The 16,050-nt window shown below is 37.6% G+C and overlaps 2 protein-coding genes across 3 annotated transcripts; both read right to left on the bottom strand.

Moving 5' to 3' along the window:
• Positions 1 to 1,983: 1,983 nt before the first annotated feature.
• Positions 1,984 to 7,383, bottom strand: ccdc124 (coiled-coil domain containing 124). Its single transcript, XM_084723201.1, has 5 exons — positions 7,277 to 7,383; positions 5,212 to 5,389; positions 3,596 to 3,794; positions 3,321 to 3,426; positions 1,984 to 2,548 (listed from the first exon to the last, which is right to left on the bottom strand). Exons 2-5 carry the CDS (start codon positions 5,368 to 5,370, stop codon positions 2,344 to 2,346), a joined length of 669 nt encoding a protein of 222 aa, XP_084579327.1. The 5' UTR covers positions 5,371 to 5,389; positions 7,277 to 7,383; the 3' UTR covers positions 1,984 to 2,343.
• Positions 7,384 to 8,536: 1,153 nt separating this feature from the next.
• On the bottom strand, positions 8,537 to 15,526 carry ift38 (intraflagellar transport 38). Of its 2 annotated transcripts, XM_084722237.1 has the most exons (14): positions 15,378 to 15,526; positions 14,448 to 14,515; positions 14,221 to 14,332; positions 13,732 to 13,816; positions 13,447 to 13,626; positions 12,827 to 12,922; positions 12,534 to 12,617; positions 12,293 to 12,426; positions 11,879 to 12,020; positions 10,945 to 11,017; positions 10,728 to 10,838; positions 10,480 to 10,529; positions 10,169 to 10,228; positions 8,537 to 8,746 (listed from the first exon to the last, which is right to left on the bottom strand). In XM_084722237.1, exons 2-14 carry the CDS (start codon positions 14,467 to 14,469, stop codon positions 8,570 to 8,572), a joined length of 1,326 nt encoding a protein of 441 aa, XP_084578363.1. In that variant the 5' UTR covers positions 14,470 to 14,515; positions 15,378 to 15,526; the 3' UTR covers positions 8,537 to 8,569. The 2 variants fall into 2 exon arrangements, with proteins under 2 accessions (XP_084578363.1, XP_084578362.1); XM_084722236.1 differs by lacking the exon at positions 10,169 to 10,228 and having other exon boundaries at positions 15,378 to 15,524.
• Positions 15,527 to 16,050: the final 524 nt, after the last annotated feature.

Raw genomic sequence — 16,050 nt, 5'->3', positions numbered from 1 at the left:
ATACAAGAATTCTGGAAATGTTAGCAAGAAATTCCCAAAGAAGTTAATTTAGTTTTGCAGCATTTCTGTTGTTTTATTTTGGCTACCAGAGAAATTTCTTCAAATAGCAGTTTATATAATATGACTCATTTTAAAAACAGGGTTGTGACTAAAAGCAAAGTAACACCTATGTGCACCACAGCACCAACACAGTTCTGAGTGTTTGAGTCCTCTGTTTTCAGTCAGTCGTCTAACCCAATAAATTCATGAAGATAATGGGACCTTGAAGCCACGGCGAGCTAAAGGCCATGTGGTCTGCTGGAGTAGATAAGGGAGGCCAAATTCATCCACAGTTTGAGGCCTGGAGATGGTTAAAAAAAGAAAAAAAACCATCTTGACTATTTAGCTGACTCTACAGAGCCATATATGTTGTGTAAATGCTAAAGTTTTTCCAGTACTAATAAAATACTATAGAGCATCTGTTAACCTGTAAGCACAGCTGAGTTACTTCTCTATTTCTGCAGATGAGTTATGAGGCAATGAAGTGACCGTTTCCTTTATTGGCAAAAGTTGATATACCAGGCATCTGTGGAGGACGACACTTTAAGATACTGGAGGAGAGGCATCAGCTAACTATTATATCAGGCATTCATAAAGCTGAATAAGCTGTTAAGAAATCATACTTGTGTGAATACTCGAGCTTCAGCATTTGCCTAGGAGGTAATCAGACAACACAGTCAGGAGTGTCACATTTTATATTTGCAGCATCTAACAGACTCTATCTGAATTTTTTTTAACCACATTACTGAAATCACCCCTCTATTACTAACTCCCCCAACATGGAGCACGGAGCAATGTTACTTTCACTTTCAGTCATGTTTTTTTGTTGTTGCTGTGTCTACCTATATGATGCCATATCAACAAGTCAGAATATATCCATTATTATAATAGGATTTTCTTTTTATCATATCAAAATGATACCAATATTACTGTGAACTATATGAAATGGTAAACCTCTTCTTAGTATGTGTGCATTTTCATTGTAAGATGCAAATGCAGTGTGTTTGCACGTAGATCACAGTTTGGTCAGCAACCCTGATATATGGCCATGTTGGAGGTGCCAGGATGTAAACAACACAATGGATTACACGCTGAATACTCAATTCAAACCGACGTGAGGATGTCTAAACAACAGAAAATTCAGGAAAACTAACTCACAGAGGAGGACTTGGTCAGCAGGAAAGGCTGCTATATTTTGAGAAATTAAGATCAACAGGTGGTGAAGATCAGTACAAGTTGGCTCCCTCTTTTTGGGATGACTAGACATAGAAACTACCTTGATTTTTTGTTTTTTTTACCAAGCTCAAACACAGCTGAAGAACTTAAATGTTACCTAGGTTTAGAAGTATAGAGCCAGATGGTGTGTGGATGCTGAGAGAGGCACAGTATCAGCTCATCAGTGGCACATATATTGTGAAAGCCAAGGTAGGTGATCGGCTGATATTTTAGAAATTATAATATCTAAGATTTCAATACTAATAGTGCAGTCCCTCTTTAACCCCTTTATTAAAGGGATCAACTGAGGAGAAACTAGGTTGTTATTCTTACAAGCTTATATTTAGTTGACAAAAACTGACCATTTTGGGCAACAATAATTAATAACAGTTGCAAGCTCGGTTGTGTTATTTACATTCAGTGCCTCCAACATGGTTGACCTCTAGATTAATGATGTGTCATTAAAACGCACCGCTGAAGCAAACCAATGACTCATTTGAAGATTTTTTTTTTTTTTACCTGGACACAAAACTATAGTAAACTTTCTCTGTGAAAGAAAAGTAAAGTTTGAACTCTGTAACTCAGCCATCTTTTCAGAAAAAGCAAAGCACAACAGCACGTGTTGGCTGAAATGTTTGACTTCATGTTTGTGTGACTTGATTCATGCACCTTCTCACAACAAGACAAAGGTCTGGTATTTAAAAGCAACAAGAGATGTTGATGATCGAGTGGGGAACTTTAATAAGTTATTCTCAAAATATCTGACTTCCGATCGCCCCAGAAGTGCTAGAAAAAAAAAATGCTGCAATTAAATTTATTAGATGCTGAAATGCCTTATTAGAGGCCACGTGCACAGAGATGATGATCAGTTGTGACCTTGATTAGGGATAATTAGCATCTCCCTGCTAGTGAATGGATCAACAAAGCTGAGTCCTCTGGCATTAGAGAGACTGTTTCTGAGCACCTAAGTGGTGAAGCGCTCATCTGCAACGCTCATTTTTAAATGAAATTATTTAATTTTTCAATGGAAGTCTCCGATGTGCATAGGCAGACAGTTTTCAGATGGAGTTATGGGGGCAAAGAGTGCGTTCACTTTGAGTTGTAGGTGGCAAAGCGTTGGTTCAGGGGGTTCTCCGGCGCCTTCATCCACTGCTTCTTCAGCAGCTGCTTCAGCTGTGACAACCTCATGTTGGGGTTCTCCTTTTTTAGGAGAGCCATGTTGGCTTCCTCATACGCAGCAAATGCTGCTTTCATCCTCCGCTCCGGGTGGTGGTCCAGGTCCTCAGGCCCCGTGCTGGAGACAGGAAGAGAGAACGCAATGATGGGTTATTACTAAGGCTGAATGAGTTATCTGCTGGAACACATCACATAATATACTTTTTATGACTATCATCAGAGTAAAGTGAGTTATTATCTGCACTTGTGACAAAGGGAAATCCTCATTGGGTAGCTCATATTGCAAGTGTTATGTTCATTGATTCACTTAAGTTCATTCACTCAAGTTTACAAAAACCTCGTTCTGTAGTCGTTGTTTTACTCTCGTGATCAAAAATATTTATATTAAGTCCAGCATTAAGGCTACTCATGTCAGATAATTTAGTTGGTTGGACAGACACCGATCAGGGCCTGACTGATGCTGTTTGGGGATGATGTCAATAATGATATTAGGGAGTAAAGAAATTTGGATAGACAGATACTGGCCACATTACTTAGTCATATATATAAAATCCAAAATTACATCAGAGCACTCAAATAGTAAATCTTCACTGGTATTTCTAATAGTTATAAATAAAGTGCACTAACACAAATAGAACAACTTGAATTAAGAAAAAAGTTCAAATATACACAAAATGCTGCCTATAACTAATAAAATTTATTGGGCCGATAGAACTGGTTAGCTGGTATATCAGTCAGACTCTAATAAGGATACTGATACAGTGTCTGCTTATCCCTACTTGTTAACATTCACACGTTTTATAGGCCTTAAAAGCTTAATTAAGTCAACATCAGAGTAACCAGAGGATAAAAGGGTGTCACACACAGTATAAACAGTGGACACATGATACCTGAGCACAGCGATGGCGTCTTCTATTGTTCTGGCTTCCACAGTTCCTTCATCAGGGATAATTCTGTTCACATTCTCCTCCAGTGGAGTCTCCAGGTGGCTCTTTTCTGTGGGAAGAAGTTTTATTTGGAACATGACAAAGGTGTCCCGGCTTAGAAAATGTACTCATTTGATTCTCCAAACAGCCAATGCTGCTGGATTGTATCTAATCTCCACTTAAGTTTCATCTTTCTTCTAACCAGCGCACTCTGTCGTCATCTCCAGCCTGAACTTTACCTTTCGGCTTGATCTCCTGCTGCTCCTGTTGCAGCCGCTCGTTCTGAAGCACCTCGTCGATCTGGGCACGAGTCACTTTTCCTCCAGATCCAGCCTCCTTCTGGGATTTGCCTTTTATCTTCGCACTCTCCTCATCCAGAAGTCGCTGGTTCTCCTTTTTCCTCTCCAGAGCCTCTAGTCTCTTCTTCTCCTTGTCGTCCTGCTCACGCAACAAAATATTTACAGCATTCTGTGACGATATCTACCGTGATACTACAGAGTTAATTATTTTATTTTATTGTTTTCCAATTTATAAAAGGACTCCTTCTGAATGCTATATTGTTTTGAAATGGAATATGCATAATTCAAACATTCATTGTCGTAGACAATTCATACCATTTTTTTGCTTGTCCTTGGGTCATTTTGTTTTATTTAATTTAAAAAGGAACCCAAAGCTTTTGGTGAAAGAAAAAAAATATTTCAGACAAACAAAAAATGCTCTATGCCTTATGTTTATTACTTAATAAAGGACAATTTTTTCAACTCATCATGTTTCTTTCTCTTTTTATTATGATGATAAATAAAATATCATGGACTTCTGCTCATGGTATTATCGTAGCTTGACTTTTCATTGTTGTTACATCCCTAGTCTTTTCACTTCTGCATGTAACTGATAAGTAATTGGAGATAGGTCGAGCTCCAACTGAGGAAAGGACTTGCTTAAGTCAAGTCTAGTTTTATTTACATAGCAATATCAAAATTCCTAAGAGAATTTAACAACATTTTTTTGTATAATGTGCAACAAATCCTGTCCTGTTAACCCTCGTACTGAGTCCAGTACAATCAGGACAGAAATAATAACCCCTCCACTCCAGAGGCAAGCATGAATATGCTTTACATTTACATGGTGATACTTGAGTTTACTTAAAAATGGCAACATTGTAATCACTTCAATGCTGATTAAGTGATTTTAGTATTATATAATTAGATTTTAGACCTGAAGGTAAGTGTGTGTGTGTGTGTGTGTGTGTGTGTGTGTGTGTGTGTGTGTGTGTGTGTGTGTGTGTGTGTGTGTGTGTGAGGCCACAGGCAGGGTTTCTGTCCAGATCAAAAACAATGTGATCTGTATTTTCTTCCTTCTTCTAAATGCGACAGTTCAGTGGGCATCTTCATCTTGTGTTTACATGCATTTATATTTACTTCCTTATTTAAATTTTAATTAGTTCATCTAAAAACAAACTCGCTGTACACACATAATACTAGAAGTAGCAAGAGAAGTAACACAGAGACAAAACTTCCATCAAAATAAACTATAAAAAAAATGAAAAAAAGGAATGGTATTCAAGTTATATATAATGTATGTGTAAGTTGATCAGACATAAATATATATATATATGTTGAGCTTGTGTGTTTATGTGGAATAAATATGTGTGGTAGTTTTGTTTTGTCTTTCTGTCTTGTTTTGTTGTTAAGATAGTGGGTCTTTGTTTTGTTAATGTGGAGTGTGAATATTGTGTATACACAGAGAGAACATCAAATTTTTAAAAAGAGCAAATTCTTGAGCCCAAAAGAAGCAGCACAACTATGGAATTTCTTTGTAACTTTGCCTATGACACCACATTGAAGAGACAGCTCACCTTTCTTTGCTCTTTTTTGAGCACATGTTTGTCAGTCTCCTGCCACAGAGCATCCTCTTCCAGTTGCTTCTTGCGGGCGTCTGCCACAGCCTTGGCCTCGGCCTTGCGGGCTCTGGCTGTGGCCGCCTTGGAGTTCTCGCCTTGGAACTTCTTTGGCATCCCAACAGCTGCTCCTCAGCTAAAAACAAGGAAAAATACAGAACAGTTTGAATGACAAGACACTTTTCATGGCTGATGCTAAATACATACATATATAGCTACAGGTAAATAAACATGGGGCCGACAAATGATGATGGTTAATTTCTATTATTAGTTATTATCCTGATAAGGAAATTATAGCTGTTAAATAATATCTGATTTGACAGATTATGTCTTAGATTTTAGAATCTGAATTCTTGGCAAAAAGCTCTATAAAGTCAAAATATACTTGTCATGTTTTTTGATGTACTTTCCAAAAAAAATAAATGAAGAGACTTGAAGAGTCAGTACTGTTTTGTTTTTGTTCTTATAGTGATGTCTATTAAATCTTCTCCAGCACACACCGAAGATTCTCAATGGGGTTTAGGACTCTGTGGTGGACAAACCATGTGTGAAAATGATGTCTCATGCTCCTTGAACCACTCTTTCACAATTTGATATAAACCTAGTAATTCAGTATATTAAGGTAGTGATCTGACTTCATTTTTGGGCACATAACGTCGCTGAACCTCGACCTGACCAACTGAAGCAACCCCAGATCATAACACTGTCCCTACAGGCTTGTATGGTAGGCACTAGGCATGATGGGTGCATCACTTCATCTGCCTCTCTTCTTACCCTGATGCCCCCATCACTCTGGAACAGGGTAAATCTGGACTCATCTGACCACATGACCTTTTTCCATGGCTCCAGAGTCCAATTTTTATTGTACTTTTCTAGTCTTTTTTTCTGATTAGCTTCACTGACAAGTGGCTTTCTTGAGGTTACACAGCTGTTTAGTCCCAATCCCTTGAGTTCTCCTCACATTGTGTGTCTGGAAATGCTCTTACTTTCACTATTTAACACAGCCGTGAGTTCTGCTGTTGATTTTTTACGATTTGATTTCACCAAATGTTTTGGTGAACTCTGATCATGATCGTTCAAGATTTTTTGATGACCACATTTCTTCCTTCAAGATGATGACTCACCACTATCCCTCCAGGTTTTAATAATGTGCTGGGAAGTTCATAACCCAATTTTAATAGTTTCAGCAATGTCCTTAGTTGTTTTCTTTGCTTGATGCAGGCCAATAATTTGACCCTTGTGAAACAGAATAAATTCTTTTCCACAACCACAGAATATATCCTCCGACATGGTTGATTAAGAAATGAGAAGCTACTCACTGCATCAGTTAGGGTTAAATAACTTGTTGCCAGCTCAAACATATTAATTACTGCAGTAATTAACCAATTGAGGACTCACCTGTTTGCTTAATTAAATCCATCTGGTGACTTTTGGGCAGACAATTAAATATGCAGTATTGGACATGAGAAGCAAGTAATTATCAGATATTTATATTGGCTGGGGAAAAAAAACACGTGCACCCCTAGATATAGACAGTTTTGAGTATCGTTTAAAACAATCAACCCAATACCTTCAAGTTTTCATGTAGTTTTGTCAAAGACTAGATTGTTTAACTAAAATTGTTTAAATGATTGTTAATGTTCAGCAGGTCTTCTGAGATAGGTGGGTAGGTTGGTTATCTAACAAAACCTGAATTCATTTCCTATAACGTGTGCATTAAGTAACCTAAAACAATTAATCTTGCTGGATCGCACAATCTTGCACATTAACATCAGTCTGAAAATGCTAGTTAGTAAACACACAGGCGAGTTCTCAAAGAGGATGTTAATCAAACTATAACTGACTCCTCTAACATTATACAAACGGCTTGACAGTGTAGCTAGTTAGCAGCAGCTAGCTGATGTTAGCCTGATAAACAAGACTGTTAGCTTGCCAACGAGGCGCCGTTCACTACTGCAGACATTTATTCAAGAGGATAATTATCACAATACACAAATGTTCAAGTGTAAACGTGGTTTCATACCAGTATGAGAGGAAAAATAGGTCGTAAGTAGACGACAGTTGACTGTTGTTTCGAAGAGGCATCTGCCACCTCCTCCTCCTGAAACCACCGCGCATTCTGATGACGTAACGCAGTCTATTACACTTGGGCACAGTTATCATTTTCTACTCCGTTACATTTTAGGGGAAAACATTGTACTTTAAACTCTAGTATCGCATTGTGATAAATACTAGTTGCTGCTACATTCATATTTAAATGTGATTAAAACTCAGTTATGCCCTTGATCAAAAGTTCTCAGTTTCCCTCTCAGGATAGAAAATACTCCAGGGAGCCCTCATGTTTGCCTCTTGGAATAATTTGACATGGTCATTTTTTTTTAAAACACTTCTGCTTAGTTATGTGAAAGAACAACTCAAGAGAAATGTTTTTGAAAGATAAAAGACGTATTAAAAAAATCAATGTTTTTTCCTCTTGATGTTTTAATACATACATACATAAAATAATTTTGATTATTTTAAATGGTATACATTTAGTATAAAAAAATATTTTTATACCATGAAAACTTAAATGAATGAAACTATAACCTTCCTTATTTGTAAAAACATTTTGCATCACTGTAAACTATCCTTGTTTGTGTATTGTGTATTCTACATAATTTTTAGTTAACTTGAGAACAGATTGCTGCAAATCTTCCAAATTGCAACCATTATGCATGTAAAGTTTGTTTTTCTTGATATTTCTCATTCCAAAAATCTTTTCTCCCTCTAAAAATGGCTTTTCAATTGTATATTGAGCACATAAAACAGTTTAAAACTATCAGCTTCTTTTGTGTCAAAGAAAATACATATCTCATTTAGATACAGATGTAAAATTTGAACAAGTAATATTTATCTAAAGACTACAACCATGTTAAAAGTACCTTTAAGAAGTATAAAGTAAAAAAAATGAAAATAATCAAAGTACTCAATCTGAATGAATGACTGTAAGACAATTACATTTTATGCTGCTGTCATACTTGAGTCAAGAGACACAGGAGAGACATTAAAGATATTTAAAATATTTTATTTAGATCAACAGTTTATACAAATATTCCAAAATATGAACTATATTGATGCTTTATGTTGAAACAGTAATACTATGAAATGTACTAAATGAATGCATATTTCTGAGAACTATTGATATGGTCTAAAAGCTGGAAATCATCTGTGTGTGTGTGTGTGTGTTTGTGTGTGTGTGTGTGTGTGTGTGTGTGTGTGTGTGTGTGTGTGTGTGTGTGTGTGTGTGTGTGTGTGTGTGTGTGTGTGTTTTCTTCATTCAGAAGTCATTGTCGCTCTCCTCCAGCAGAGGTGGTCTAATGCCCCCCCTGGTGGGCCGAGCACCTCTGGACACTGGTCCCTCCAGACTGTCATCCTCCAGTTCCTTGCTCTCCTCCTCCTCGCCTTCCTCATCTTCCTCGTCATCCTCATCCACATCTATCTCACTGTCATCACTCTGAAACAGCAGGCGAGAAGGGACACATAATTATGCAACAGTTACAAAAAGCTCATGGTTTTCCCGGGCCAATTTTTCGACACACAATGTGGAGCTACAACAGGACAAGTTTTCATTCTAACTAAACACTGAACCAGGTGAAGTCTCACAAAAACATTAAACAGACAGGACGATCTAATCACTGAATCATCTTTTCTGCTGCAATGAGAACACACCCAGCCCAGAACTGATTCGTCAGTGAATGAATGAACTGGAACATGTTCACGTGGGGCCAGATAACTACAGGGACCAGTTAAACCATTTACCTAATCTAAAGGAAAAATCCATTCCAAACACTTAGACAAAGACATCTCAGCTGATGTCACACAAGCCAAAATGCATTGTAGAAAAGATAGAAATAATTATTTTTTACACCTGTACAATGCCATGATGCAGTATTTTCTCTCCAGTTACTCTGCCTTTCCCTCAGCAGCAATAAAGTGTTGGTTTAAATCATTTGAAATGAGGCTGTATGAGATACTTATCATAGTCAGTGTATTAATTACAGTAAATGCCTGTTGACATGTCCCCAGTTTGGAAAAGCAGAAGCACAGAAGCTAAATATGTACTGCTGTGGACAGGGTCAGCTACAAAATATAGTTTATCCACTTAAAAAAAAGACCCACCTAAAAGAAAAATCGATATGAAGTGTATGCTATATTTAGATTTAGATATTATTCTCTCCAAAGCAAACAAACTCCATAGGCGAAACCAGTCATTTTACCTCTCAGAACACAGGAGTTGCTGGTCTCCCACTGCCTCAATCTGTTAGTTTGTTCGTGTTAATGTGTGACTTCTGTTTTAACAGGATTGTTTAGATTCACCAAAGTCACACAATAACACAAACAAACTAACTATAGAGGCAGCAGCAGACCAGAAACTGTGAGGTAAAATGATTGATTTCACCTATAACTGCGGTTTCCTGTCAGAAAAGGTTGTCTGAAGGCAAAGTAAAGTGGTGAAAGTATCATTGACTTAAACTGATATTGCTTTTAAGTGGACCTTTTTTAAGTAGCTAAAATATGTTTTGCTACTGACCCTGTCCACAGCTGCATATTGCTTAGCTTCCATGCTGGTGGTTGTCTCTGCTTCTCCAAACTGGGGGTGTGCAGACTGCCATTTAATGGAAGTAATACATTGCCTACAGATAAGTACCTGAAATAATCAGAACTACACCTTTCAATGGCCTGACACCATTGCAGCAGGTCTGCAAACTATGGGACAGTTATTTTAGGAGGACACTGGCTAAACTACACAACTAGCAAGGATCCATTCCATGTCCTGTGTGAACAAACCCCACTGTGTCAGAGAATTTTAGAATGGATCTTTTCTTTAAATACACAGAAGAACAAGGAGTGGACTAGATCCTGGTCCTGCACAAACCTTTCCTTTCCGTTGTTTTTTGCCATGAGGGATTGACCTTCTGGAAACAGCTAAAGAGGGCTTTTAAAATACAAGTGAATAACAGAGAAACATAAGAGTACAAGATGGAATCCCAGAGGAATGTGAAACTGATCAGAGCAGGTGCAAAGGACACTAAAAATGACAAAAAAGTAAACAGAATGTCATTATGTAGTGAAACAGGCAGCAGAGAGAGCACCATCAAGGGTCAGTGGGAGCAGAAAGAGTAAAAAAAAAAAGGTCTTCAAAAAGGAAACAGAGTCTTGTATCAATGTTGATATGACAGCACTAACCTCATCAGTGTCACCACCCTGCATGTTCCCGATGAATCGAGCTCCTCTTCCTACGGGGCAAACAAAGACAGCATGCATTTTAAATGAAGGGAGGTTGTTAGGTTAAGTTGATGATAGGGTTTTGACAGATGAAGTATTTATTTTGATAACTGCAGATAAAAAAAAAACAATCAGAATTATAGAAGGCATTTTTACAAGCAAATAATAATTGATGATAATAAGATAAATCCTATCCCTTTTCTGTGTACCTGCCATGATGCCGTTTCGGGTGGGCCGGGGCTTAGAAGGTCGACACTCTTCCATGTCGCTGTCTGAACCTTCGTCCTCTGGAACATCCATGTCAGAATCCTCATCTTTTACTGCACAAAACACATTATGTGAAACAAGTGTGTTAAATTATAAAAAGTGGTTCAGATTATGTGACTATTGCTTTGCTTTCACAGTGTATGTGAGTGGTTGTCTCACAGGAACTCCTCATCAGATCCTTCTCCTCCTCCCTCAGTTTGTGCTGCATCATCCTCATGGTGTTTTCTGCCTCCTGCAGCGGAAAGAAAAGCACTGTAAACAGAACTGTTGAGAGAAGGGAAGCATACATTTGCATGAACCTTCATACATCTGTCAAATCCAGTTTGTTTGATTTGCACAGAATGTCTTGAGATGCCTTAGTGTAGTAAGCAACGTCAAATCATGAGAGAGATGGATTGTGCTCTCGTCAGATTGCTATACTGTACTGTACACAATTTTCAGTCTTATATTCAGAAATCTTGAAGTCATTGTGCTTTGAATCAGTCTGTTTGCTCTCCAAACACCATTTTGTCATAAAAACACGAGAAGTGACATTAGATTATTAATACTGACGAATCAATGTGCAGCATGTTATTGTTGTAGCTGCTGTGCTGCTTTTGAACTACAACATAACTTAATAAAGACTACTTTACCACTACTACTTTATGACTACATTTTGATCTTTTTTTTTCTATATTTCGGCTTTTCTAGCTGCCTCTTTGGTGTTCTTCTGTCTCTCGTCCTCGACACAACCAGCCGAACAGCTCATCACACATAGCAATTGAGCACTCATTTGCATTAGCTGATTTGCGTCTGACCTGGGGACTTTTGTTGGCAATCTCAAAAACTGCCAGCAAATTGAAAATCAGGGATGCAATCCTGTAGTGTGAACTTGACATTAGGCCGACAGTAAGACTAAAAGGGCAGCAAGTGAAGTATTTTCACAGGAAAACTGACTAGTTTACATATTTTTGTATTTACATTTTTAGATTTTTGTATTTTCAAACCCTTTTTGCAGACCAAAACATGTCTGGAAATGGTTATGCTGAGGCAAAGTACCATGTTTAAGTACTATAAAACCTTTGAGAATTACTGCTCTTCATATCACACACACCTCAAACCTCTCCTGCTCCAGTCTGTGGTATTCATCTAGCTGTGACTCCAAGAAGCAGAGGTTCCTGAACTTCTCCACATAGGTGTCATATTGCTTCTGCAGATCTTCCTCAATCTTCTCATATTCATCCATGAAGGCCGGCCTAAAAAATGAGAGAAGAACAAAAGAAAAAGCTCTTACAGACATACTTACTTGTCCGTTAAAGTGTTGTTTAAAGACTTGCAACAAGTCAAAGAAAGACAACTTTAAGGGGGCTAAAGGCTCAGGAATAGCACAACTTGAATGACAAAAAGTTTGAGCAAAGAGTGTGATTAATTCAAAATAACTCACCTTATTCAGTCTATGCTTTGTTTTAATTTACCCAGCGCATTGGGGGATCATTTCTGTTTGTTACCTGTCCAGTTGTGAACTGACCTGACACTCTGCAATGTCTGTAGCCTTTTCCGATTCCTCTCCAGCTCCTGCTTCTTCTTTTCTATCTTATTGTCCAGGCTGGTTTCATCAGAAACAACATTACCCAGCATGTCTTTGGTCTTCTCCACACTTTCCTTGACAAAGAACACAAATACATGGTGGCAGATTCAGTGTCAATTCACAGATAAAAACAGGTCCTGTGTGGACTTAAAAAATAAAGATTGTCGGGATAAATACGTACCAAAACCTCCCTGACGGAAGCTCTCAGGGCCTTTTCAGTCTCATTTATCTCTAGAGGCCTGGCGATGGCCGCAGTTCTCATTTCCTGTGGAGACATTGAATAGAAGTAAACTCCAACAATGTGGCTTTTATCAACTCAGTTCAGTCTTGAAGAAATAAGTTCCTTTAAGAAGAATGAGATCAAAACATCAACACCAGATTAAGTTTTTTTTATTGTGAAAGATTATGACAATTCAATGTGAAGGAAAAAGGAAACAGGTACTTGTGCCTCTTAATATCTGTGTTTTCCCTCACCCTCAGGTCCACCTCTTTTCCCAGTAAATCATACAGCGATGCTCCTTGAGATGTGACCTCGGATGCCAGCTGTCGAGCTGCTTTAAGATCCGAAATCTAATGTGAACACAGAGTGAGACCTAATCAGTAACAGTCTTCTTTTCTCCCAAGAATTTAATAAAACACAGATTAAAACAAGAAGGGAAACCTGAAACAGGAAATGTAATAGAAAGCTGGAAAATGACAAAGTTTTAAAGAAAAGGGAAAAAAAAACACCAACATAATAATAACATGGTGTTTTAATTTGTATTGACTACACTGAGTTAACATGCATGTGGGTCAGACAACAGTGTCCAAACAGACGCTATTCAATTCAAGTAAGTCATATAACAAAGTTAATGCAGTAGTTCCCATACTTCTTCTAGTGCGTCCCCCTTCAGAAGCCAAAAAAAGTTAAGTCCCCACCCCACAATTATTATCAATCATTCACAATAATTGGAGGAGACACTGACAGAAAATAATTCAAAAGTTGAATTTTCATGAAATAAAGTTCTGCATGATAGCATCAGCAAGCACTCATTTGTTAATTTCCCATAAATAATTCACATTCATTCAGCTTTGTTTCACTCTTTGTTTCTCACCCGTGAGCCGAGGTCAAACTTGAATTTGTTGTTGTCCTCCTCGGCTCGGTCTCCTGGGGCCATCTGCTTGGTCTTCATAGTGTTGTACAGCACTGAGGTGATTTTTAGCATCTCTTTCACTGCATAGCCATCAGCCTGGTAGAGACGCTTGGTGTTCAGCTTGATGTGAGCCTTGGTTGCCTGTAACCACATGAGACGCTGGTTAAGAAAGACTGACTAACAGCAGCAGCTCCAAAAGCTGAGAGTAATCTGAAAATTCTGTTTAAACTTAAGTAAGGATATCACCATAAACTGGGCCATGGTCTTGATGAAGAATATTCTGTCTGACTCAGTATCTATATCAGTGGGGATATCCATCTGAGGCTCATATCTACATGTAATGGACAAAGAGTGGTACAAGGGAGAAAGAGCAAAATACATTACAGTATCCTTCATTACATACAGGGTGTGTACTTTTTGTCTAATCCAATTACAAATATAGACATTTGATTCAAAACACAGGGCAGACAGATATCAAAGTACAAAACAAAAGCAGAGGATGTAGAGGAAGGAGATTTGCTTCCAGAGTTAGAAAATATGCTTACTGGGCTCTACGTATTACAAAGTACAACTTTTAATTCAATTAATGAAAAATAGTGTGTTAACAATAAAACAGAAAACAAAGAATATTAAATGATTATTTCTTGATAAATCAGTAGACGGTGTAAAAATTCCAGATTTTTGGATTGGATTTTTAAACTCGAGGAATGTGGGATTTGTTAAATTCACACATACCTCTTTACAAGCCATATCAGGATTTCTGCAACTAAAGTGAAGTTTGGCGCTCTGAAGTTCTCCATAGATATCAGCCGGGGATAACCCAAGGCCCTCATCATTTCTGTGAAATCTGTCAAATGAAATGCAGCTTCACTTACCAACATGTATATAAACACAAAACAATGATTTTCAATTAAGTAATAATGTTTACTATTATACATCCAACAAGGAGCAGCATCACTTACTTCTTAAATCTCTGAAGGACATGTTGACCTGCGAGCACTAGATGGCAAATTACGTGCTGGTTCCACTTCTGGCAGCAAAGAGGAGAAGATGCAATTACAGACAGCCAAGCACTTTGCTGTGCATATCAATTTGTCTTTTGGATCGAGTCAGTTGGTGATAAGGATCAAGAGTGTCGTAGTTATGTTGGCCAGACTCAGTCCTCTGAGACAAATTTGTGATTTTCTGCCAGCAGTTATATGAATTTATTACATGGCTTTAATTCTAGATTCTGATTAGTCAATTACAGCACTGTAAGGAACAATAAAACCATCGTTAAATCACTAAAAACATTTTAAAATTAAAAACTTGTGCCAAATTATTGGCGTCTTTTGGTACATAACCATCTAACAAGCAGGACAGTAAACTGCTCATTATTGTGAACTAACCAAAGCCATAAAATCATTTTAAAAGTAATATTTTAAATGTGTCACAGATATTTATTTATTTTTTGTAAGTAACCATACAATAAGCGGTACTCCAATGTATCGCACACTGTACATTATTCCTTACTCGGCTGACTTGACTAACGTTTGGTATCCTGACCGCTCCATCACCATTTTGTGGTGGTGGAAGCTAAGAAAAAAACCTTAGTGCGATATAACAGAATCATTAGTGATTTATGCCAAAGCTAATTAGGATGACAGTGTTGGGGGTTGTATCTTTAAATAGACAGTTTGAAAATGAAAGAACGAGAAAAGTGTTTACCTACTGTTACAGTTGTCACTAAATCGCCTAGCTAGCTTGTAGCTAGATGGTAGAAGCTACGCAAAAAGCTAACGGTAAAGCTAACGGCAGGTTAATAACCTGTTAATGTTACGAGAGAATATTTTGTCTCAACTGCCTGAGTAGCTGTAACTAAACGTGTTTGTGGACCTAATAAGTTTTCTTACCTGTCGTTGTTCTGCCTGCTAGTGCTAGCTTAGGTGTTCGTCTGCTTCTACCACATAACACTATATCGGTGGTCAACGAGAGACGGTCTCTATGGAAACCAAATCTTGTTGTACGGAGGCTCAATACGACCAAAATAGACTAGCGACGACCGTTTTATTACAGTGGCACACAAATATCAAGATAATTTATCATCAAACAACACACAAGTTTTAGTCCCATCATTCTACACACACACACACACACACACAGAGAGAGAATATATATACAGATCATCAATAGTCTGAGATAGTATACAATAAAAATAAAATGAAAATGTAAACAGTTAATTTTATTTACTTATACACCTGCAGACACAGCAATAATCTGTATTTTATTTCTGGTTATGATTTGTTTAGATGGATTTCTGAGTATACACTGTGCTTGTTCATGAGTGTTGTTCCTTTTGTTGTAAATAAAGACCGTTTGAAGCAGCCTAATATACACCGGTATTACCAAAATTCATTTTAAAAAAATCAAATTAAATTTCCTTTATTATTCCAAAAGCTGCACTCACATCAACCCAGAAGGGTGTTCAAATTGGACTGTGCGGGAAAAGTACAAACATTGGCAGAAAAACTACTAAGATTAAATAAAAATAGCAATACCACAGTGCAAAAATACTCCTAAATCCTA

This window comes from Lutjanus erythropterus, chromosome 7 (assembly GCF_056507025.1).
Source record: "Lutjanus erythropterus isolate fLutEry1 chromosome 7, fLutEry1.hap2, whole genome shotgun sequence".
Taxonomy (NCBI): Eukaryota; Metazoa; Chordata; class Actinopteri; order Lutjaniformes; family Lutjanidae; genus Lutjanus; species Lutjanus erythropterus.
Note: the sequence above shows the minus strand (reverse complement) of the source record. Positions and strands in the feature narration are given on the sequence as shown.